Source organism: Capricornis sumatraensis, chromosome 18, assembly GCF_032405125.1.
Source record: "Capricornis sumatraensis isolate serow.1 chromosome 18, serow.2, whole genome shotgun sequence".
Taxonomy (NCBI): domain Eukaryota; kingdom Metazoa; phylum Chordata; class Mammalia; order Artiodactyla; family Bovidae; genus Capricornis; species Capricornis sumatraensis.
The window spans coordinates 43751736-43776668 of NC_091086.1; the positions used below are offsets into that span (position 1 = coordinate 43751736).

The following is a 24933-nucleotide window of genomic DNA, read 5'->3' on the forward strand; positions in this document are numbered from 1 at the left end:
ATTATTGCTAAATATCTTTATAATAGTAAGGAAAGTGAAGTGAAAGCAACTTTGCATTTTTATTTCTGTTGTCCTACGGCCTGAAAACATGGGTGATTTACCTTTCAAGTTTGTAAGGCTGATTTCTTTTGAATACTCAAGGTAGTCAAGCTTGTTTTTTCTAGGTGGAATAATGAGTTAGCCATTGCTTTAGCATCAGATACTGAGTATGAGAAATGCAATGAATACTCAATAAATTAATAAGAGACTTAGAAGTTCTGTAGAAAGTATTAATAATCTAAAAATATAATGAAAAGTAAGGGGTTCAGTAATGAATATTAAGTACTATTAATGGTTTGTTTTAGGTGCTAGAGAATAATTCCCCTGGGCCTCAGAATGGACCCAGTATAGAGAATGATTATAGAACAGATGCTGGCTGTTCTGTTGCAGTATCCACTCAAGGTGGGACTGAGGAAATAAAGGGTCAAAATGAATCCTGTCAAAGTATCTTGAAGTAAGTTGCTGATGATAGATACCTTGTTTGATGATGTTTGGTCTTGAAGGAGAATTGAACCCTTGAAAGTTACGGAAGTGAGTGTTTCTTTGACCTAGAGAAGCAGCAAGGAGTGCTTTCTGAAATATTTTAATAATACATTACAAATTATGTTTCTTTCCATGTTAGTCTAGCGTATATCTTCTGAGACAGGAGCAAATTCATCCCAAGAGATCCCTTTATTATGTTCATTGACTTCCCGTGTCAAAGTTGAACTAACCATCTCATCCATTTTTACTTAATATATAGTACTGTGAGGAATATATCCTTGAATACTAAAGCTGAAGGCTTGGTAGCAGGAAGATTCCTTTATGGGAATGAGAAATTTAGATAAGCCGAAATTATTCTAATCTGAGTAAATAAAAATGGGATATTCAGTTATTTATTGAACTTTTTAAAATTCATTTTTATTCTTCATTTTAACCTTTTATTGATATTCTGCTATGTGCCATATGTGGTTAAAATAAAGACCTCATAAGTATGAAAGCTTAGTTTGTTCTTTTTCAATTAACTGAATCTGTTGAAAGCAAACTCTTTGTTCCCAAGTATGAGTTACGATTTTAGCTGCTTCATTTTTGTCAATAGAATGCCAACAGAGGTAAAAAATCCTGAAATAAAAGGAACCAAAGATGAGATTATTTCTGTCACTGATGTTACTGAAAAAGAAATTGTAAATATCGATGAGGATCTTTCAGAAGTAGAAGCATTTACACAGGAGGAAATGGATGTATACCCAACAGACCATGAAGGTCAGTTTATTTAGCTAATCTTTTTGTTTGACCTTACTGATTTGATAGGGTGAATGATTATGAGATAACTTAGTCTTATATCTAAATTGGTGTGTTTATAAAATAGCCTAAATCCAGTTGTTTAAAGAGAATTTAATATTTTTGAAATGTTAAGCCTATTAACTTGTAACTTGAGTTTGGAGTCTTTTGCCTTGCTGTGTTGATTATTTTGAGTCTCTTCATTTCTGTGAACCAATCCTGTGAACCTTTCCTTGATAGGTTTCTTTAAAACAGCAGCTCTCAGAGCTTTATATGGAATTATACACACTGATCTAAGCCCTTTCAAGGTGTATCTGGACTCACTTGGTGAAGAGGAGTTGTCTCTAGGTGTTAAAAAATATTTTTGTAAGGAGGATAGGAAATGTTTTTGCCATCATGTTTCCTGTAATATTCCTGAACCTTCTGAAAAGTAAATCGATTAACTTTCAAAAAGTCTGTGTTTTCTTCCCTCTTGTTTCCCCATAGAGGATGCCAAAGAGTTTGCCAAAGAACCTGTTGAAAGTCCTAATATTGCCATTTACACGCAGATGCAAACCTTACCACAGCATTTAGAAAAGGTAAGTGTGTAAATATGGATTGTTGTTGTTGTTTTTTTAGTTGCTCAGTCGTGTCTGACTCTTTTGTGACGCTATGGACCGCAGCCCACCAGACTCAACCGTCCATGGAATTTCCCAGGCAAGAATGCTGGAATGGGTTGCCATTCTCTTCTCCAGGGGATCTTCCCAACCCAGGGATTGAACCTGTGTCTCTTGTGTTGGCAGACAGATTCTTTACCACTGAGTCACTGGGAAGTCTTCGTAAATATAAAGTTACTTAAATCATACTATGGTAACACCATAGTGTTTTTATTCAGTATATCCAACCAAGGCTATTGTCTCTTAAAAGTATACTGTGAATCATAAAGTATAGCCATGCAGCATTTTTCTTTCTCAGAAATTCTGTTACTACTAAGATTTAATACTTTCAGGCAGTGAAGTGTTAATTACATAAATTGCTGTAGTAAATTAATTTAGCCAAGAGTGCTGCAGTGTTCCATACTCAAAATGTATATGTTCGTCAGTAGTGTGCAGTTTTTGCGCATACATGCACTTTTATGCATTATTTGTTTTCTCAAAACACTATACACTAGATTTCCAGGTACAGACATTTCACCAGGTACACTAGATTTCCACAGACATTTCTAATTATTGAAACAATTCCTTTCAGAGGGATTAGGTTTTTATTTTTTCTCATTTTGTAGTTGTTTTCACAGTGTACAGTTGGCCCTTAAACAACATGGCATTTAGGGGCTTCGACCCCCCCATGCAGTCAGGAATGCACGTCCGGTCGTCCCTTAGTGTTCACAGAGGATTGGTTCCTGGGCCTGGTGTGGATTCAGCCAACCCCCAGATTGTGTAGTAATGTATTTATTGGAAAAAAACAAATCTGCATATCAGTGTACCTGCTCAGTGCAAACCCAAGTTGTTCAACGTTCTGTTGTACTTAGGTAGTAATGCGTGTGTAATTTACAGATACATCATAAATACACTGTAAATGATTTCTAGTGGCATCATTTGTCTTTGCAGTTTAATATGCTCAGTGGCTTAAGGCGATGGGCTTGAGGCATCACAGGATGAAGATCTGGTCAGAGCAGGACCGGGAGGACATTTCAGTGTTTGGTTTCTCACTTGCTTTCAGACTGTTTTTGTTCAGGCGAGTGGCTAATGTGAAACCCCAGATACCAAAGACAACAATACCCGTTTCACCTCTTTGCTTTCTTGGGTGCTATTAATTTTAGCAGCATTCCGCAGGAGAGGCTCAGTGTCCAAGGGAAGAACCGCTGGAGACGTGTATGGAGGAGGAATCAACTGAACAGAAAGGGTAAGGGGGAAAAGTCTTGGGGAGCTTTCAGGGCTCACTGCGATTCACGTGATGAAGAGGATTCTTTTTCCTCATGATTGACAGTATATGTTTTACAGTGATACTGTGTTCCTAGTGAAATGGTAACTTCAGTTTAATAGCAATGGTAATGATGATTTTTAGTAAATGTTATACTTCTAAATTTTGAGAGTGAGGTAAAGACGTCTAAAATACCTTTTGTTCTCCTATCACTATCAGTCTTAAGATATAGCTAGAAATATTCGGAGTTTATTCACCTGCTAGTTAAGGCCCTCCCTTTCCCTACTAGTTTCAGTTTTATTGGGTAAAAGTAAAGAATCATGTTGGTCATAACATATGTGTATGATCTTTCACTATTGTGGTATGATCATTGCACACTGTCCACGGGGCTACGGTAGACACATACTCTGCTTGCCAGCTTATTATTACTTCAAGGATAGCTGAAGACAGTTTTCATATGTTGCAATTTGGGCATGATTTCTTGTTAGGATTTTTGAAGTTTTGAATTTTTAGAATTACTTTGACTAAGGAAGGCAACTCAGTTAAATTCTCTTTCTCTTATGTACAAATTTTGTTCAGGCCTCCTGTGAATAATTAATAAAAGAATATATTTAATGTCCTGTGTCTTTACAAGTAATATAAATATTTCTATTAATAAGAAACTAGTCATTGCAGTTTCAGATGTGATAATGAGCTCTGTAGTGTTCTGAGCAAAGTTTCTGCTTCTTCCCAGGTGAAGTTTAAGGTCCCAGCTAACTTCATTTCCACTCATTTTAGATTATATTATTTCTGTTTCCAAACATTTAATAATGTTCAAGTCATGTATTAAAGCCATCCAGACAAATTCTTTGCTTTTATTTGAATCTCTTACTATTGCTATGGAGACAAATATAAATAGATTGTAATTATGAGCTAAGCATTACAGAAGATTAGAGGATGTTTATTTAGACTCTTAGATGGTTGAGCCTTAGATCACCTGTATCTTAGATAATGTAAAGAATATCTTCCTAACTGATTTTTAATCTTAATTATAGTATGATCGAAGCCTCTACAGATCTTGAACATATCATTCCTCATTCATTTTGTGTAGATACAAATTCGGAAGTTTCTAGGTAAGCATTTTTGCCTACTGTACCATTCTGATATAATTACAAATAGAAAAGAGAAAAAAATGATGCCTGTTGTACCATTTTGAAACAATTACTAAACATCTTGACCAAAAACTAAGAGTAAAATGAAATCAACATTACACATTGAAAGATCAATATAGGTATCCATTTCTCACAACTTTACGTTTCTCACTGAAAGATTTTCCTGTAACAGTTGTGTTTTAAAGACATGCAGGAACTATTTTAGAACAAGTCTCTTCCAAAAAAGAGAAGTCATGGGTATGTTATTGAAAGAGGTAGTTCTTGCTCGTGTTCAGCCTTTAGCAGATTTCTCATGAAATATCAAATGCCTTTAATTCTCTCATAGAAGAGTCATCCAGTTCTGTCTTTTGAATTTCTTTTCCAATGGTTGAAGTGTATAAATGGTGTTGAAATCAGAGAATGATACAGCATAAATTTGCTTTAGAAAAATTCTCCATAATTAAAATTTATCTCCTTGCTACTTATTAAAAAGCAAAGGCCAATAAAATTGTGTTAAAACAGGCAAGTAAGTTGTAATGTCTGTTCTTCATGGATCTCCCAAATAGAATTCTGTTATCGAGCACATGCTTAATAAAAAGGCTCAAATTATTGCTGGAACGGAATGAGTGTAAATCCAAATAAATCTAAACACAATTTAATACGTTATTTTCTGTTTAGAGACAGTGATCAGTTTATTTGGACATGATATTACCTGCTCCCTATATTGATTTACTTGTAAAACATTGAATACCTCTTGTGTTTTAAGGAATCATCCTCAAACAATCATTTTATTTAAAACAAAAACTTTGACTTTTCATTTTTATTTCTAAATAGGCATTTTTTGTTAGGATTTAGTTATTATTGTAAACTCTGATTTGTTTGGAAATGAAATATTCACAATACTATTGTTTCACATTTATTGAAGAACAGCAGGAGTTTGCTCTACCCATGTTAGAATTAAACATGTTTTTAAAATATGTTATTTACTTATTTCTGGCTGTGCTGGTTCTTTGTTGCTGTGCGAACTTCTCTCTAAATGCTCAAGTGGGGACTAGTCTTTAGTTGTGACGCTCAGGCTTCTCATTGCACTGACTTCACAGGCTCTAGGGCATGTGCGCTTGGAAGTTGTGGTTCCCAGGCTCTCGAGCACAGGCTCAGTGGATGTGGCATACGGGCATAGTTGCTCCGTGGCATGTCAGGGTTTGAACCTGTGTCTCCTACATTGGCAAGTGGATTCTTTACCAGTGAGACACCAGGGAAGCCCAGAATTAAACATATTTCTTAACCCATACTTTCCACAGTTTTCTTAAACCCACTCCGATCTTTAAATTTAATCCAGGAAGTATATTCGTAAGCCAAAGGACATCGTCTGTCCAGCTGATCAGAATGATTGCACAGGTCTCAAACTCAGATGCCTACAGGTACCAGGCAAGTAAAATAAATGTGTGAGCTGACCTGGGCATTGCAACACCATAGGGCGGGGGCCATGGCTGGCTAGACATCACATGTCCCTTGGTTATGGCATTTGAATGAAGAGCTCTGCTGATGACAACTGTGTCTGGGGGCTAAGGGATATACAGTGAGATAGGCTTTAGGGTTTAAATTTCCTGAAAATTTCCAGAAAGCTTTTAAAATAGAATAAAAAAGTAGGATCAAAATACTCAGCTCATGAACACCTAATGTGGTTTTTTTTTTCTTGATTAATGTGTGCTTTTTATTTATATGCTTCCACATAGTACTCCAGTCTCTGCATGTAAAGATAAATCTTCCTCAGCTCCACCTTTGGCATCAAATGGAGTCACAGTGGCTTCACAAACACCTGGACCAACAGCTCAGCCAACCCAGAGAAATGAACCCAGCGCTCAGTTATCGCAGTCTTCCAATTCTGTTAGGCGAATGCTCCAAGATGAAATGTTTAAATTAGTTCAGGTAAGCACATCTCTGTTTAACCCATTAAGTCTACACATGGTGTTTACGTCAGGTTTTAAACTACGAACAAACTTTCAGAACAAACTTTCAGAGTCTGACGAGTTCAAGTTAAATCGCAGGGTTTCCCTGCTTGGGGCACTTTTCCTTTGTTATTCAGAAGTCCTAATTCTAGGGCCTAGAGTCTCAACTGTGTTCCCTACTTCTCCTGATGACTTCTTTTTTCTGAGCTCTTGGGAATCCAGAGCTGCTGACAAAAGTGAGGTGGCTGAGCAGACCAGCCAACCCCTGCTCAGAGGTATCTGAATCAGTTTATTTTCTGACACAGCCTGTCACATCATATTTGGTTTGAAATTGTCACCTGGATTTAAAGTGTTGTGCACTTTGCCTTCCATCATCTTTTTCTCACCTGGTTATCCTTTTCTCTCTACCAACAATTTAAAATTACTTCCCTTTCCCCTTTCTGCTGTATCGCTTATACATTAATTCCCTCACATCGGTCCTTTTCTTCATGTATTCTGCATCCACTTTCATACCTTCTTATGTGATGCAGTGTATCATTTCTGTACCGGCAATTCGGGGCACTAATTTTCTCTTTGAATTTATGGGCCCTGATAACAAAGACTTTTCCAGCATGCTCCACCATCCCATGGATCGTCTTGAAACTGATTTTAATTCTTACTCTTCTGAGTCTCTTATTTCCCTTTTCTCTTTAGAAGCATCACCTATTTTACCAGGTTAAAGTTTAATTTTTTGTTTATAATTTTCAAATATTACTTATTTTTTATTTATTGGCCAAACTGCATGTGGAATCTCAGATCCCTGACCAGAGCTTGAACCCATGACCCCTGCAGTGGAAGCACAGAGCCCCAGCCACTGGACTGCCAGGAAGCCCCCTGCTTAAAGGTTTAGAGGGATTTGTCAAACTTGTTTTCTGGATTACCTAGAGTCTTTGCTGGTCACTGCCCTGAATATTTAACAAGTTCTCAAGATAATTCCGATACACACAAAAGATAAAGAGTCACTGTCTTAGAGAGCCATCATTCCCCTTTCACTGGGCACTGTCTTCTTGATTCTTTTGCCTACGTTGTATGTCTGTTTCTTTTTTTTTTTCTTTTTTTGGTTTTACCAGTTTGTTGCTACCAACCTGCCTCCCTCCATCCTCCTCGTGTGAGTGCTCAGTCATGTAACCCCGTGGACTGCAGCCCGCCAGGCTTCTCTGTCCGTGCATTTTTCCAGGGAAGAACACTGGAGTGGGTTGCCATTTCCTTCTCCATATTTGCTATTTCTGTAGCTGTTACCAACCTTAGATTCTTAGAACTTCACACTTCTATTGTCTTAAAGATGCATTTCTGAGATCTTCTTCTCCAGATATTGTTGTAAGACTGTAACTTTTCTGTTCTAAAAATCTTCAGTGAATTTCAGGTACAAATTTATATACTCTATGATGTCAATCATGTGTTAAAATACAAAGAGTAAAAGGAGACGTGCCAAAAATGTTAATACTAGTTATCTTTGGGAATAGGATTGTGTATCATTTTTTATTTCCTTTTTTATGCTTCTTTTTTTAATGTAATAAGCATGTATTTCTTTTATAATTGAAGGTAACATCCATGTTTTATTAAATTTGTTTTTATTCAAAAGGTAATTGCTTTACAGTATTGTATTGGTTTCTGTCATACATCAACCATGGAAGTATCTATGTCTCCTCCCTCTTGAACCTCCCACCCCATCCCACCCCTCGAGGTTGTTACAGAGCCTGGATTTGAGTTCCCTAGTCATACAGCAAATTCCCACTGGCTATCTAGTTTACTTATGGTAATGTATATATTTCCGTGTTACTCTCTCCATTCTTCCCACCCTCTTTTTTCTTTCCTCCCCCAACTGCCCCATGTCCATAAGTCTGGGGAACCTAAATTTAAAAAAAAAAAGGCCTGCAGGGTTTCCTTCTTGGCTTATTTTATAAAGTACAGCTATTATCTTCCCTCTTTTCCCACCATACTCTCCCAAGTCTATTGGTCCTCAGAGTGTGGGCTCTGAACCCTTAGCATCAGCATCACTGAGATATTTGACACACAGGTTGTCAGGCCCCCATTCCAGACCGATTGGAATCAAACTCTGGGGATGGTGCTCATCAAAGAGTGCAAGTCCTCAGGTGACACTCACGCTGCAGCTGGGGAACCACTGTGCTCACCTCTCTGCTCATTAGCGGTAAATTTCCTGCTCCATCCAAGCCAGTGTGTGTACTAGTGATCCGGAAGCTTTTCTGCACATTGAAGTCACCTCATCATCCTACAAACTACTCATCCTGGCTCAGATCCCCCGGAGGCTCTGATTTTATTGGCATGGGGTGTGACCTGGCCATGGGGATTTTTTAACTGCTCCTCAGGTGATTCTGTTGGGTGAGGTTTGTCAACCATTGTGCATACCTTTCACTTTGTGCATTGCCTTTCACTCGAATAGCCCTTTCACAGGAATTCCTCACTCTTCACCTGTTTCCTAATCTCTACTTTTTTCTTTCATGAAAACCTGTTCACACACCCATTTAGGAATTCTTTAATTATCCTCACCCATGAAATAAATAAAAATTTTAAAAATTTTGGCAATCTAGTTATCTTCACCTGCTCCATCAGCTCACTCCTTTATGATCCCTGGGATATTTGTGTAAACTGCTTCACAGATGGCCTCAAGTCGCATTATGAGTTCATAGTCCTAGTTGACTCCTCCTTGAAGACAGGAAGCTATTCTTCTTTTCCTTTTTTTTTTTAGATCTCTCCCAGCTATGCTTCATACTCAGCACTTATGGTTGTGACAGATACTAAGATGGAAGTATGACTATTTTGGAATACTCAGATAATTGTTGCTCTTTGGGTCTTTTCATTAGACTTTAAGATGTTTCTGTAATTTTTATTTTATTCTAGCTGCAACAGATCAACTTCATGAGCCTAATGCAAATAGTAGGATCATCCTTCGAGAACCTCCCAGATATTCATCAACTTCTACAACAGTCTCAGTCTGTGCATTTGGTGGGAAGCCAAGGATCAAACCCCACGAGAGGGAGTAATGATGTTGGAGACACCAGTAGAAATCTGAAGGAGAGATTTTTCATTAAAGCACAACCCATGGGAGAGTATGCCAGAGAGCCTGGCAAGAAGAGCCCACACTACCATAAAGAAATTGTGCAGTCCAATGAAAATAGTAATGGAAACTTAGAGGTAATGCATTTTAAAATACCACTGAAGTTTTCCTCATAGTTTCAATGGTTGGTTATTTGAGAAAATGAGTTATTTAGTAGTTATTATATTCTACCCACTCTAAAACATATCGAACAATATTTAAAAATAAGGAGTTTGTAATATATTTTAAAATTACATCATAGTTTTTCCTTTCTCTTCCAGAATGTTCCACATGGGAGTGTTCCTTTTTGTCAGTCAGAAGGTCAGCCCCAGAATAGAGGACTAACTCCAGCATCTCACAGCTTACCAACCGCTTCTTTGTCTCCAGTTCCTGCTGGAAACAGTCACCTCCACCTTTTGTCTGCATCTTCTGCCATTCCAAAGACACCTAGACTTATCACCACTGGAAATACTTCCAGACCTGGTGATGGTTTCCCTTTGCTTCAGTTTCAGCCCAAGCCTGAGTTTAAGCCCATTTCCTTCCAGACAGAAAGAGTTCCTCAACTTCCCTTCAGTCCTCTGCCACAGCCTAGAGAGGCTTGGGGATTATCTGATTTCTCACAGCCTCCTTTGCCAAAGACAGCAATGGCCACTACTTCAGTGTCCCATTTGAATCTGAGCCAGTATAATACTGAAGCCATAAAGAAAGCAGCTGAGCCGAAAAAATGGGCAGAAACAATAATTAAAGAAATCCCAACGCATGTAGACTTGGATCCGTGTGTTGGACAAGAAAACTTGACACCTCAACAGGACTCTAAAACATTTATGAATCCAGAAAAAATGTTTGATGTTAAACCAGGACCCTTTGAGATATCTTCTCAGAATTCCTCTGGACTTCCTTTATTGTACCTGCAACTTAAACCTCCTTACATGTTTTCTTCTACCTCAAGAGCATCCATTACAGTTCCATCCATACCTATTAGAACTATGGCAGAAGAAAGAAGATGCCCGAGATTATCACTACTTCATTCATGTCTAGGCCCAGAAAATATGGTAATGATTTTTGCAGAGTGTTGCAGAAGCACATTCCTGCATTTTTCATAGCATAAATGTATACTCAATGAAAAGCTTTAACACATTTATTTTTCAAAAAATAATGCTTCTGTTACTGGAAATAATATACAGATTTGATTTAAACTAATAATTGGGTATCTTACAGGTTTTAGGGCTTCCCAGGTGGCACTAGTGGTAAAGAACCTGCCTGCCAGTGCAGGAGACATAAGACTCATGGGTTTGATCCCCGGGTGGGGAAGATCCCCTGGAGAAGGAAATGGCTACCCACTCCGGGATTCTTTCCTGGAGAATCCCATGGACAGGAGCCTGGTAGGCTACAGTACATGAGATCGCAGAGTTGGACACGACTGAAGCAATTAAGCACGCACAGAGGTTTTAGGTCTTGTACATCAGTACCAGCGTTTTCTAGACTCTTTCATAGATATGTCTGAGATCCTGCTCAGAGAAATAAGTAAAACAGTATGACCAGTATTCTTATTTATACGTGTAGGGAAGTGTGTATATGTGTGTGTGTGTGTCTGTCTAGAGTGAGAGTATTGTTCGAGGTTCCTAGCAATTGTACTATGATTTCCTTCAAATCTATTACAGGTTAAAATTGTTAAATAGACCCAGATCTGTAAGTAGTTTTACTTATTAAAAAATGTTTCTTTTTTTAAATACTTAAAACACAAAGATTAAATCTTTATAAACCCACCAAATCCTGTTTAAAGTTGTAACCTTTGATTAATGAGATTCAGACTGTTCAGGTTCTACTTCTGTTAAGTCAGTATAGTTGAGTAATTCATTCTCTGGTACCCTTCTAAGTTTCTAAAATGGTACTGGGAAAAGAAGTGGTCATTCCTTAGAAAAAATACTTATCATGTCTCCTTTTCTTCTGAACATATTATAAACAAAAGGAAAGAATTGAAGGAGTAAAGAAGTATATGTTTTTGGAAGGTTTTAAAGACTTTTTAAAAAAATTAAAATAGTATAATAAACCCCCAAGTTATCCCATCACCCAACAACAGTCGTTACCAACGTATCGCTTATTTGTTCCATCCATAATCTCCACCCCTGTGCATCCTCCCAGTTCCAAAGAATTTTAAATCCAAGCTAGGCATTATTTAACTTAATTTGTAATTGTAAGAAGTAAGATTCTTAATATGAAAAAGAAATTAAGAAAATGAGAACTTGTAGAAAAGTTTCTGAAATGCTCAGTGTAAAGTTTCAGAAGTGATTTCTAAAATCGTTTATACTTTAAGATCTGGATACACATTGTACTTGTTCACTGTGACATGTTCTGTCACCTGCACATCTCAGTTTAAACAAACGTTTCTCTCAGTTTTTATTAACATGTTGTCCAGTTGACATGTTTGTGAGTTTAAATTACTGTCCTTTTGTTTCTTTTCTACAGTACCAAAAACCACAACTTATTCCACTTGAAAACCTCATTGCATTTAAACAAAGGCAACAGAACTGGACACATAATTTCTTTGAACAAGGTGATCCTGGACATCTCCAGCTTCTAAAGGTCAAAATAGAATCATCTGAATTGAGACAAGGGACGGACAGTAAAAAAAGGCAAGTTTTAAGTGAAATTTTATTTGAGCATATACCTGCAAACATATCGACAAGCTTATTATTAGTGACAATAATACAGTTAAATAGATGGAAATTATCTGGTTCAACCTCTCAGCCTATACATAATTGCATATTCAGTTTCCTTGTCAAGTATCATGCGTTTGAATACATCTTGTGATGAGAAAAATTCCTATAATGTGAGAGACAAATGCTAGTATTTTTTTTCATGCTATTAAGGAATTCTTTCCTGGCATTCAGTAGGCTGGAGGTTTCTTTTACCTTTTTCTTTAACAGGATGAGCAGTCATCTTTTGCAGCAAATATTTGGTATCATGAAATATTCTATATACTGTTCAATACACTGACATAATGTTTATTGTTATTCATCTTACCATATCTTCCAGACTCATACAGAGCACCGCAGTGTGAATTGTTTCAGGGCAGTAAGAAATGTGCATGTGAAAAGCAAGGCCGTGACTTTTCATGAAGAGCATATATAGTGTTTCATTAATAATGGATGCTCGAGACATGTATTCATGGTGGATTTTTACTTAGTCTAGAAAATATTTTTTAAAATTTCATGTTTATCAGGCCCTAAAATCTACTACCAGGGCTCTCTTTCCAGAAATGGTTCTTTCCTTCCATATTTTCTAAGTAAACCCTCTTCAAAGTAAGTTTTCCCTGTAGCTTTTTGGGCCTTCCTTCCTCCTCCCTGGAGTTCCCTCCTTGGAGCCTGAGTTTGCCTGACTTCTTTAAATAGGTCACTGGTGGTATCTAATAGGGTTTCCAGGGCCAGCTTCAAATCTGCCAAAAAGAGAAATTGAAAATTACCTGAAATGTGTAACTCTAACCTGAGTTTCCCATGACTAACAGAAAAGTCAGTTCAGTAGTAGGGAACTAGAAGTAACTTTCTTGTGTCTGACTTTTGCTTGTACTTATTCTAGCAGAATATCTTGCTAATTTAATTAAATGCCACAGAAAATAGTCTATTGACATAATTTTCATAACTGTCTTCCTATATAGCATGATACAGATTAAAAATTGATGTTCCTAAAATAGTAAAAATATGCTTTACACTGTGAATTTTAACAGACAAAGACGACGAGCTGAAAGAGAACTGCAGGAAGAAAGATCAGAGAAACTAAGGAGAAAGCCAAGTGTGACTTTCCAGCCGGAGGACATCATCATTAATGGCAATGATTCAGAAGTAGCTGTGAAGCCCCAGGTACAGAAACTAGCATGCATTCTTCCCTGGTCTATGTGTACACAGAGCTCAGATTGTCTGTGGTTTATTTAGTCATCTGATTGCCAGAAGCTTCTGATTGTGACTAGGAGGATCTTAATAGCATATTGACCAGAGGCATATTAACACTTTTATGTTACCCAAACATTATCGACCAGAGACATTTGAACATTTACTTATATAACAAATCGCTGGCCACAGGCATTAGTTTCTGCAAGAATCCCCTGGTCAATAATGTGTTAACATCATTAGGTACAAAAGTCCTGAGTGCATCCCTCCATACAGAATAGACATAAAGTGATTAATATGAAAAGCAACTTGTTGGTAAATCAAAAACTGTAGTTTAGATCATCTGCTTATGTGACTTTGAATTTTTTTCTGTGACAGCTTAATGCATATTGTGGGTTTATCCTGTGATAGCTTCACCCATCTCTTTTAGATACCTCTAGAGTTTCCCCAACATAGGTTTTTTATACAGCCTCTATTTTATGTCAGATCTTTGCAAACATTGCTTCTAAATTTGGTGACTGTTTACCTGTATATGCAACAGGAGAGTAAATAAAACAGAAATAGTTTTGTTTACTTGAATCTTGGTACTCTCTTTCAGTAAGTCCTCAAGAACGTGTCTGGCGGCACTTAGTAAAGTGTCGAGTCCTTGAATAGTTTTGATACTATTTGAGAGTTAAAGCTAGTCTTCAGGAGAAAATTGCATATTGTAATTTAGTAACTGCATTAAATTGGTAATGCTCTTTTTTGTTGCTTGATCTGTGAATTTCATGAACACCTGTGGAATTGCTTTGATAGAATAATTTGATAGAATAAATATTTCTAGAGTTATAAGATTTGAAACTAACCCCCCCAAAATCAACATTCCGCATAGCTATTGAATATTTTTTTTCAAAATAATATATGTCTTTGAGTTAGTCATAAATTGACCATGTGGGATTCATTTAGGAGCAACAAGAACATCCTGGCTCCCAGCCTTTGGAAGACTTTGACATCCCTTTTGGTATGTATATGCATGATTAGTGTCATGTCTCCATTCAGAGTTAAAATCAGCTTTCTAAAAATATGCTTATGAGACCAAGGAATTTTCATGTTGTCTTTGACAGGATGGTGTGTATGTCTGTCCATGTGTGTGTGTTTTGCTGTGTTATCCATTAGCGCAGTGGTTGACAGACTGTGACCCAAAGGCCAGACCTGGACCACGCCTGTCTTGTTTTGTTTTTAACTTTTATTTTAGATTGGACTACAGTTGATTTACAGTGTTGTGTTAATTTCAGTTGTGTGTGTGTGTGTTAGTTGCTCAGTCGTGTCCAACTCTTTGAGACCCCATAAACTGTAGCTCACCAGGCTCCTCTGTCCATGGAATTCTCTAGGCAAAAATACTGTGGGTTGCCCACACTTGTTTTTGTAAATCAAGTTTAATTGATGCCCATTTATTTACATATTGTCTATGACAGCTTTCACATTGCACCAGGGTTCATTTGTTGCAAAAGGGACCATATGGTTCACAAAGCCTAAAGATTTATTATCTGGCCCTTTCCAGAAAGAGTTTATCAGCCCCTACAGTAGAGCAATGCAATTAGTTAGAATCTCAAATAAGATATTGATATATGAGGCCCAAAAGGAAACTATGGGAGAAAATGCTTGGAGTCAAATTAATCATAGAAAATACATATACATTAAAGGAATTCGTTCAGAGAAGAGGACTTGTTTATATGTTGTAAATTCTTTTCCGTCTTGAATTGATCGACTCATTTCTTGCCTTTGAACGTATGTGTTCCCCCAAGGCTTTCTCCCCAGTGTTTTTCACACATGTACACACAAATGCTTTGTACCGCTAGGCTTATTCACTGTCACAACTTCAGCTTTTAAATTATTTTGGTGACACTCAGACACACACCTACCCTGTGTCATCTTTCTTTGCTACTTTCTCCTTAAATTCAGCATGTCCGCAAGAATTACCTGGTGACCTCATGGTTAGGATTTCAAACTTTCATTGCCGTGGCCCAAGTTCAGTCCCTGATTGGGAACTGAGATCCTGCAAGCCACACAAAAATCAAAAAAGTCAGATTTTAAACTGGCATTTTCCTGTCATTGATATGACCATTCATTTGATTGGTCAAGATTTTTACCTTGAAGTCACCTCACGTCTGTTACCCTATTCCTTCTCTCGACCCTTGACCTGGTGCTCCCTCCATTCCTTGGTGCCTCGGCCCAGCATCAGGCCTCTGTGTGCTGAGCTGTCATCTCCTTACCCGCTTAGCTTCCATCTCTCAGCTTCCTAATCCATCTGGTGTTCTTGCTCCCCATTCTCTTATCTTAAGACCCTGTTCTCTTTCATTCTTAATAACATTCTTTCTCTTTACAAAGGTAATATTATGTATTAACTGGAGAAAATTTGGAAAATGCAAATAGTCAGTATTCTTTTGGGTTTATTTTCAAAATATCTGTACTCACATGTATCTATAAATATATCTCTATATCTATCTGTATGAAAGACAGTGTTAGTCTCTTAAGTCGTGTCTGACTTTTTTGCGACTCCGTGGACCTAGACCACCAGGCTCCCCTGTCCAAGGGATTTCCCAAGCAAGAATACTGGAGTGGATTGCCATTTCCTCCTCAAGGGGATCTTCCTGATCCAGGGATCGAATCCATGTTTCCTGCATTGCAGACAGGTTCTTTATCACTGAGCCACCAGGGAAGCCCTATCTATCTTTATATCTTTATATAAATAATACCTCCTCTGGTTGTTTATAACTTACTTGTTTTTACATACTAGTATTAAGGTATTTTGGCGTCCCTGGTGGCTCAGTGGTAAAGAATCCACCTGCCAATGCAGGTGACGCAGATGTTGCCCTTGTTGTCTCAGGGTTTTTCCTGAACTCTGACTACATGGAAAGATCGGACTCCAGTTGCTCTCCCTTCCCTGGAGGTGGGTGTGGGGCAGGGCTGACAGTTGGTTTCTCTGGTGAGCAGCACCCTTCCTGAAACTGTCTAGGGCCCTGCAGGGGTCACCTCATTAGCCCGAAGGCAGATATGATCAAAAGGGGCTCATCAGGAATAACAAAACATGCTCCTACCACTCAGGAACTTCCAAGAGCTTAAGGAATTCCGTGCCTGGAACCAAGGACAAAGACCAGATATATGTATTTTTCATTATACTACCGTGTGCCATCATTGATACTCTTTCATTCTACTCAGACTCCCTGGGTGATGTCCCAGAAAAATCCACCTCTAAACCCAAACTCCCGTAATAGTGTTCGGACTTTGATTCTGCTTCCTGTTGATCTTTCCCTCCAGGGTAGAAATTACAAGTCTGAATTCATTATCCCTCCCCCACCAGCTGGTTCATCCTCCTGTGATCTCTGTCTCCATCTGTGTCACTGCCGACTAAATCCCGAAACACACGCTGTTCTGAATTCTGCTTTCCCCTCCCCATTTCATCCAGTCAGTAGCCAGTTCTTTCTTTCTTCCTTTCTTTATAATTCCTAAATTCATCCCCTCCCTGTTATTCCTCACCATAATTGGATGTGTATTTGAACTGCTGCAGCAGCCTCACCTAATCTGATTGCCTTTCTTTAATTTTATCCACTCGAATTTATTTTTCACACACTGGCTGGGGTGGTTTTTCTAGAACACTAGTCTCACCATATGGAGAAGGAAATGGCAGCCCACTCCAGTATTCTTGCCTGGAGAATCCCAGGGACAGAGGAGTCTAGTGGGCTGCTGTCTCTGGGGTCACACAGAGTCAGACACGACTGAAGCGTGGCAGCAGCAGCAGTCTCACCTTATCATTTCCCTGCCTAACAACTTCTACTGGATCTTCATCAGCCAGAATAATAGGTTTCTAGCCTGGGCATACAGAGTCTTCGACAGTTTTGATTTTGATTCCGTTGAACTGTCTGTGAGGGTCAACTTAGATACCCCTTCACTCAGAAAGTCCATTTTGATAACATCTTGACACCGCATACCTCACTTCCCTTGAAGTAGGTACTCTGTTTCTTGGCTCCTGGTGATATATTGGCTTCTCAATGCTTGTATCCAATGTTTTGTTGTTATATTTAAGAAAAGCTCCAAGATGATGTTAATACTTCCGCTGGACTGCATTTCATGGCCTCTGTGAAAAAGAAAGCTAAAGAATCTCAGGATGCAAGTACAAATACAGACCCAGGTAAAATTCTATTTTACTTTAATTTTTAAAATTCATATATTTTTAACCTTTAATATAGCCTACTTTTTTTTCAAAACAATAATTTAAGGGGAATTTGAAATTATGTTAGTTTCTCATCCCAGGTTCTTGTTCCTAACCCTGGTATATACTTTACAGATTTTTAACTGAATTTATGATAACTTTATTAAAATAGATACTTGTTTAAAAATGCCATGGACTACATCATAAATCAGTAGAAATAGTATTTTTAGTTTGGGTTCTCTGTGCCATAATTGACTTTACTAGAATTTCATGCCTAAGATTGAGAGGCCTGAAGTTGAGTTTGAAGAGCAGGACTAGGCTGGGTTTAGTGTGGGAAGAATAGATGTAACTGTGACCAGAAATAGAGGGAATACCTGTTGGAGGAACTCATGTTTGGAATTTTGCCTGATAAGCTTCTTCATTAATGTAATGAATGAATGTATTAGGTGGCCTCCAGTGTTTTTCTCCTACAAATGGTGCTCCCATGAACAACTTCTTGCAAAGAACCTTTTTTCCCTCTTTTGGTCATCACTGTGATTTAGCTAATAACTCTTTTACCCTTTACCAATCCAGTTGATTAAAATAAAAAGCATCTGTTATTTTAGTTTTTATTTCTTTCTGAATAAGGTTGAGCATGTATAAGATTGTTTTTTAATAAGGTGTTTTTTTGATACAGATGTTCAGTGTGCATTTGAGACACATTCTTGAATGGGTCTTTGAGAAAGCCTGGAAGCACTTTGCTGCTCTGTTGTCTCCTCAAGTTAGCAGCTATTTGCTGAAAGTTTGTTATTTATCCAGATGATCAGGCCCAGAATATAAATAGTAATAAAATTAAAATTAATTAAATTAAATTCTTAAGCTGGCAGTCTAGTTTTCTACCACTTCTTATGCACAATATATAAAGAAATCTATGCTTGTATATTTAATTTTTTCTGTGGTTGTAAAGTCCCTTTTCTATTTTCTCTTTTTGTCACAAATCTCCTCATTGATATCAAGAAGCTGCTTCTCAAGAAGTTGTTTCTGAATGTCATAAAAATCAACAAGTCATTTCTTCCATATCAGGTGTGATTTCTTTCTTTTCTTTTTTCTGAGAACAGCATGACTAATTAAAGGTTATGTCTGTATGATGGCTAAAACAGGAGTTACCACCCCCTCATAAAAAAGCAGTTAAACCAAAAATTGATTTAATAGAGAGAAAATGGTTTTCATTTTTCTAGTTTTATGTTTGTCATGTGGTTTAAATTCAAGCCTTGGCACCAAGTTTTTGATACTCAGTACTGCAGTGAGTTAGATTTTGCTTGTGAAACTTGAAAGTAATGTTCTATTAAAATTATGGCGCTAGGAAATAAGATTAGAGTCACAGGACAAAAAACACAGTTAGACTGGCGGCCTATTGTGATAGGGTTCTTTATTGTTTTGAATAAGAAGCTAATGACTTCTATAAAATTATATAAAACTTTTTAAGTGGTATGATTTAGCTACGGTCTCTATATATACTAAGAGTTGTACATTTGAGTAATACATTTTTATATATACATACATATATATACACTCATACATGTGTATATCTTATACATTTTTAAAGGAGGTGAATTATGTCTCAATAAAGCTGTTTAACCAAATAAACAAACAAGAAGCAGTGTTGAAAGTAAAAAAATTTGCTATGATTAATTTCCTAAAATCTGGTTTTATTGAAATGTTAAACAAAAATGACTTAGTATATCTGAAATGGAAAAAGGAAATTATAGCATTTTCTTGGTATGACTTAGGTATTTCCTTATTCTTATGAATCATTCATATGAGAAAAACTGTAGTCAGTCTGCATTCAATTATGAATTAGTCTAGATTAAATATAATCTTGCCGCTAGAGTAGAATAGAATTTTCTTTATTTATACAAATAAACTTCTACTTAGATTTTCAACAAATACTTTTAATGTTGTCTGTTGCTAACTTGTTCTTACAAAGTTAATGATGTAGAACTATTTACAGGAATTTTTTTTTACTATCTTGATTTTTAGAACATGAAACTTTGAATGTTCCTCAACTTTTGGCTCCAGATATATGTCTAAATCTCAGACTTCCCACTGAAATATCAGAGAAACCTCTGTCACCTTCAGCATCTGATACGGTACTAAATTTGAGAGTTTTAATGATACCCTTTATGCTAAAATTTATCACGGTCATCTGCATTATTCACTTGTATAGATGAAATAAGGCCAAAAAGTCTCACCTACGTAGATTTGTTGGAAAGGTCAAAATTTAGTTTAATATTTAAATGTTATGCCTCCAGATATTGTAAACTAAGGCTATAACACATAATTCTTGCAGTTTTCCCTAAGTTAGGCTCATGTAAGCTCTTACAGCCTTGAGAATTAAACCTTTTTTGGGTAAGGATAGGGTGGAATGGCCATGTAAATAAAAGGAATGTAACCCTCTTTGATTTTATATGTTTTGGCTCAGGTTGGACACACTTACATAAATGTGATTGACATTGAAGCTGATGATCTACAGGAATTACCTGTCAAGGAAGAGCCTTCAGATAATATCAAGCAACACAGTGATTGTCTAGAAGTCCCATCTTCTGCAGAATTACATTACATGGCAGCTTCAGTTACTAATGCTGTTCCCCCGACTCTTGACAATCTGAAGAGTAAAGGTAATAATTTTTCCTACTTTTAAAATGAATTTAAAACATTTTTGAAAACTTCTTTAATATAGCATTGTTATCCCTACTCTTGTCTCTTAGCTCTCCTCCTCCAAATCCACTATAGTTCTAGATGTTTATATTCACATGTAGAAATGTTCTGTTAATCTTTTCAATACTTTATTTATAAGTTTAGAGTCAGTCTTTGTATGCTTTTCATATTCTTGGTAGAATCTGCCTATTCTGCTGTGGATTTATTTTTTAAACCTGCGAAAGTGTCTCCATCCTGTCTGGGAGGAAGCAGCTGGAGAGCGGGCAGTACAGAAGTGAAGGAGCCTCGTGTCATCTCACCTCTGCCATCAGACATACGGCAGGACACAGGTGAATTTCCTACCCTGGGACTGAAATATAATCATTACTTACATTTGTTTAGTCATTCGAATTGTTTTGTTGAACAATTTGATCTTCACAAAATCTCTATGGAGTCAAGTACGACAGGCATCATAAGCCTCATCTGACCATCTCTTCATTCACTGAGCACCAAGTTAGGGGCAACATGTAGCGATCAAAGAAGAGAGTAATACCAGGGTCTCTGCCTGTGGGCTCACATATGGGGGAAAGGAAAGCAGAGAAGTAAAGAGCTGACTATAGTACATGACGGCATGGTACGTGCCATCATGGTGATAAGGATGAGACTGTTGGGGAATACAGCATCTAATCCATCTCTGGGAAGGACTGAGGCTATGTAGGGGAGAGACACCTAAATGGAATCTTAACAGTGGGACTGAGCAAGAGAAAGCTGCATAGAAAAGGTCATACAGATAGAATAGATCCTGTGATGACTCAAGATGCTAAGTCTGAGAAAATGAAAGTTCAGTGTGCTTGGTGTTTTTCTGTTTTAAAGAAATAGCAAGAGAAGAGCTGGATAGGAAGGCCTAGGAAAAACAATGCCATTGTCTCTCATTCCAAGGCATTTGAACTTTTAAGGTGAAGGCATTAGAGAAATGCTGAAGGATTTCAGGTGGAAAAGGAACCATATCAGATTTATGTTTTAAAAGATCTCTCTGGGGCCTTTGTAGAATTTGGGTTAGAGAGGAGTGAAGTATTTAGAGATTGGGATTTCCCTGGTGGCTCAGACGGTAAAGCGTCTGCCTACAATGCGGGAGACCCAGCTTCAATCCCTGGGTTGGGAAGATCTCCTGGAGAAGGAAATGGCACCCCACTCCAGTACTCTTGCCTGGAAAATCCCATGGACGGTGAAACCGGGTAGGCTACAGTCCATGGGGTCGCAAAGAGCCGGACACGATTTAGCGACTTCACTTTCACTTTCTTTCATACTGTTTGGTGTCCTTGGGTTGTGAAAGCTTCGGCTAAGCTGTGGTGGTAGGAATGAGGAGATGATGGGCAAGGGGATCATCAGTATTTGGTGTCACGTTGGAACTGGAGGAAGGAGAAGAACCTTGAATGCATTTCAGGCAGCTTTTTGGGAAACTAGGTGAATAATAGTGCTGCTCCCTGAGCTGGGGAATCAGGAGGAAAGAGGGTAGAAGGGCAGAAGCTGTGAGTTTAGTTTGATCTGCCTTTGGGACAGCCTGAATAAGATGACATCACTTTGCCAAATAAGAGACTTCACTTTGCCAACAAAGGTCCAGATAGTCAGAGCTATGGTTTTTCCAGTAGTCATGTATGAATGTGAGAGCTGAACCATAACGAAGGCTGAGTGCTGAAGAGTGATCCTTTTGAACTGTGGTGTTGGAGAAGACTCTTGAGAGTCCCTTGGACTGCAAGGAGATCACACCAGTCAATCCTAAAGGAAATCAACCCTGAATATTCATTGGAAGGACTGATGCTGAACCTGAAGCTTCAGTACTTTGGCCACCTGATGCGAAGAGCCGACTCATTGGAAAAGACCTTGATGCTGGAAAAGACTGAAGGCAGGAGGAGAAGGGAATGACAGAGGATGAGATGATTAGATAGCATCACTAACTCAGTGGACATGATTTGAGCAAACTTTAGGATATAGTGGAGAACAGAGGAGCCTGGCGTGCTGCAGTCCATGGGTTCGCAAAAAGTCGGACGTGACTTAGTGACTGAAAACCAGAGTAAGAGCAGAAGATGTTCAGGACACAGAGAGATTTAGAACTGGAGCTCACAGAGTTGTTTGGATGTGAGAGGCAGCAGTGCGCCCGAGACCTCACCCAGAGAGGGTGGGTGGAGTGAGAAGAGCCGTGATCTGAGACTGGTGCCCTGGAAATACTGAAGGGTGAAAGGAGTGTGGGTTGCAGAAAAAAAAGTCCAAGATGATGACTAAGAAGGGAGAGTGAGATAGGGAGGAGAAGACCCAGAGGCCAGAAGAAGTGTTTCAAATTAGGGACAAGAATCAGCTGAGTTCAAAAGTACAGAGAGTCATTGACTTTGATATGTATTGGTCTTGAGAGGCTTAATGTTTGCCTGAGATCCCACATAGAGGCAGTAAAGGCCTACATTGGACCTAGCTTTTACCTAGTATGATGTTGGTTTTCAGGTAGAGTTTTAAAAAGTCATAAAGACTTTAAGGTTGCTTTTTGATGAAATTTATTTTTGTAGCAGAAGGTAAAAGTAACATTAACATTCAGATTTCATTGTAATGGTGCTTTGGGGTAACACTGTTATGTATTCTTATATGACAACAAAGACTAATCTCAGATGTCAAGAAGCTGAGGATATTTCTAAGTATATTAAAACTGATTTGGAAGAAGGGAATGTTATGTTGACTTAAAGTGAGGTCTTCGAGAAATTAAATCATCGGCATCTACTACAATTTCTTTCTTAATTGTAGTCAGTTCTGATATTACCTTTAATAATATTTAGATACTCTGAAGCCAGATTTTCGCTTCAAGGAACTGAGCTCAAAGTCAGATGCTACAGAAGACTATCTTCTGTGGGAGGTGCTACAGGAAGTCCCCACCGCTCACCGTGCGCCAAGCCCTGCAGCTCGCCGGCTGGAGCATCTCACGGCAAAACTTCAGAAAATTGATGAACAGCTCTTAGCAATACAGAACCTCGCTGAAAACATAGAGCACAATTACCCCAGACACACAGTGCTAGACCGACACTGTATGAAGGTAGACTGTCTTTACTTGTTTATTTGTTTGTTAGCCTACTTACTAGATTTGTAGTGTGATATAATTTTAGACTCTTGATTTTTCAAAATAATGAGAAAGGGTTTCAAAAGCTAAGGTTTCTCAGCCTCCAGCATTATTGACATTTGGGCCAGGTAATTCTCTGTTGTGGACATCTATCCCATGCATTGTAGGATTTTAGTAGCATCCCTAGTCTTGACCCACTAGCTGTCAGTAGCATTCCCTTTAGCCTTAATAACCAAAAATGTCTCCAGGCATTGACAAATGTCCTCTGAGGGGCAAAATCACTCCCCGTGGAGAACCACTTAAGCATTAAGGTTTTAAGAATTGAACCCTCAGCTTCTACCAGGAAAATAAATACATGAATTACAAAACCAGAATGTGGTTTTAGATAAATCCTGCTCTCAACTGAGTATCATTTTCTTCAGCAAGATTTTTATAACTCTGCAGACATTGTTGTCCTTACATTTCGAATTCTCAGTTTCTTTCAAACAGTTTATAGAACGGGATTAGTAGTCCTTAGAAGTTTTCTGTATCTTTAAAAAGCATGCATCATAAAGAGATTAATGTTTATGTATATGGTTATAATGGTAGTTAGACAAATAGAAAAGAAGTCTCTATTACTTATTTTATACAAATATCCTATCTTTTTTTAGGAAATAAAATTTATATAAAATAAAGATTAACAAATAGTAAAAATATTTTGAATGTATTAAAGCCTTATATTGGGAAATACAAATTACAGAAAATGCAAATTTGCAGAAAAAGAATTCCATCAGTGACATACCTAACAAATATTCCAGGTTACTAGAATGTTGATATTTTAAAAGATATATTTATTAGGATTATGGCATTTCTTTAAAACAAAGGTTTAGCAATTATTAAAAAGTTAAGATTTAATATATGTGAAACTACAGTGAAAATAATATATAAAGTAGGATTGCTGTTTTGGTTTTTGAAATTTTTATTGCAGTGTAGTTGATTTACAGTGTTGTATTAGTTTCAGGATTACTATTAAGTAATGACATTATGGTGTTTCGTTGGTTGTTTTCCTTTTTGTTTTTAATCCAGGTTTAGATTTATTACATCCAAATTAATGTTGAGTGTTGAAATTGTCCCTAGAAGTCCATATTCCAAGGAATCACTTTCAAAATTCCCTTCTCTTCTAGTTTATGTAAAGCCAGGTATGTTACTTCCACCTCAGTCTAATCTTGATCCTGGCTTGTTCACACTCACCAGATCTGGTGAGTCATTCATTCCGTTAACAAACATTTATCAAGCTTTTACCACGTGCTGGGCACTGTGCTAAGTTCTGGGAATAGGAAAGTAAATAAGGCATGGTCCCTACTCTCAAGGAACTTAGAATCTAAGATAGATGTGTGCACCAAAAATACACGTGAACAGGGTGCTGTCAGGACACACAGGTACAAGGCTTCTTGTGACTGTGTAAATATGCCAGCCCTGTTGACCAGGTGGGGCGGGGAAAGAGATGTGAGGGGGAGGTGGCTTCTCAAGGAGCAGGGCATAGGTCACACTCTTGTGTGTTTTAAAGGTTCCCCTAAATTCTGATACTGGTCCCCTCTGGGCCCCAGCCTTTCCACACTGGAAGGTAAGTTTGTCTTTTACTTGGTGCATGGCAGACATCTGATAAACGTTTATTTGATGGTGGTTTTTGTGCTCTCATTTTTATATTCAGACAGAAATAAAATCACATTCATATAA

The 24933-nt window shown here is 37.8% G+C and overlaps 1 protein-coding gene across 2 annotated transcripts in view; it reads left to right on the top strand.

Annotated features, from left to right (window-relative positions):
• Nucleotides 1–24933, top strand: part of CPLANE1 (ciliogenesis and planar polarity effector complex subunit 1) — a 100402-nt gene that overhangs the window by 40081 nt on the left and 35388 nt on the right. Inside the window, exons 26-41 of one of the 2 annotated variants that reach the window (XM_068990634.1) lie at nt 345–493; nt 1097–1281; nt 1786–1877; nt 3101–3180; nt 4233–4310; nt 6065–6257; nt 9176–9469; nt 9653–10423; nt 11838–12004; nt 13096–13228; nt 14201–14255; nt 17319–17423; nt 19464–19588; nt 19906–20101; nt 20366–20470; nt 22940–23193. In XM_068990634.1, the coding sequence (XP_068846735.1) occupies nt 345–493; nt 1097–1281; nt 1786–1877; nt 3101–3180; nt 4233–4310; nt 6065–6257; nt 9176–9469; nt 9653–10423; nt 11838–12004; nt 13096–13228; nt 14201–14255; nt 17319–17423; nt 19464–19588; nt 19906–20101; nt 20366–20470; nt 22940–23193 (2982 nt within the window). The remainder of the gene's footprint in view (nt 1–344; nt 494–1096; nt 1282–1785; nt 1878–3100; nt 3181–4232; nt 4311–6064; nt 6258–9175; nt 9470–9652; nt 10424–11837; nt 12005–13095; nt 13229–14200; nt 14256–17318; nt 17424–19463; nt 19589–19905; nt 20102–20365; nt 20471–22939; nt 23194–24933) is intronic. The other variant, XM_068990635.1, reaches the window with a different exon arrangement.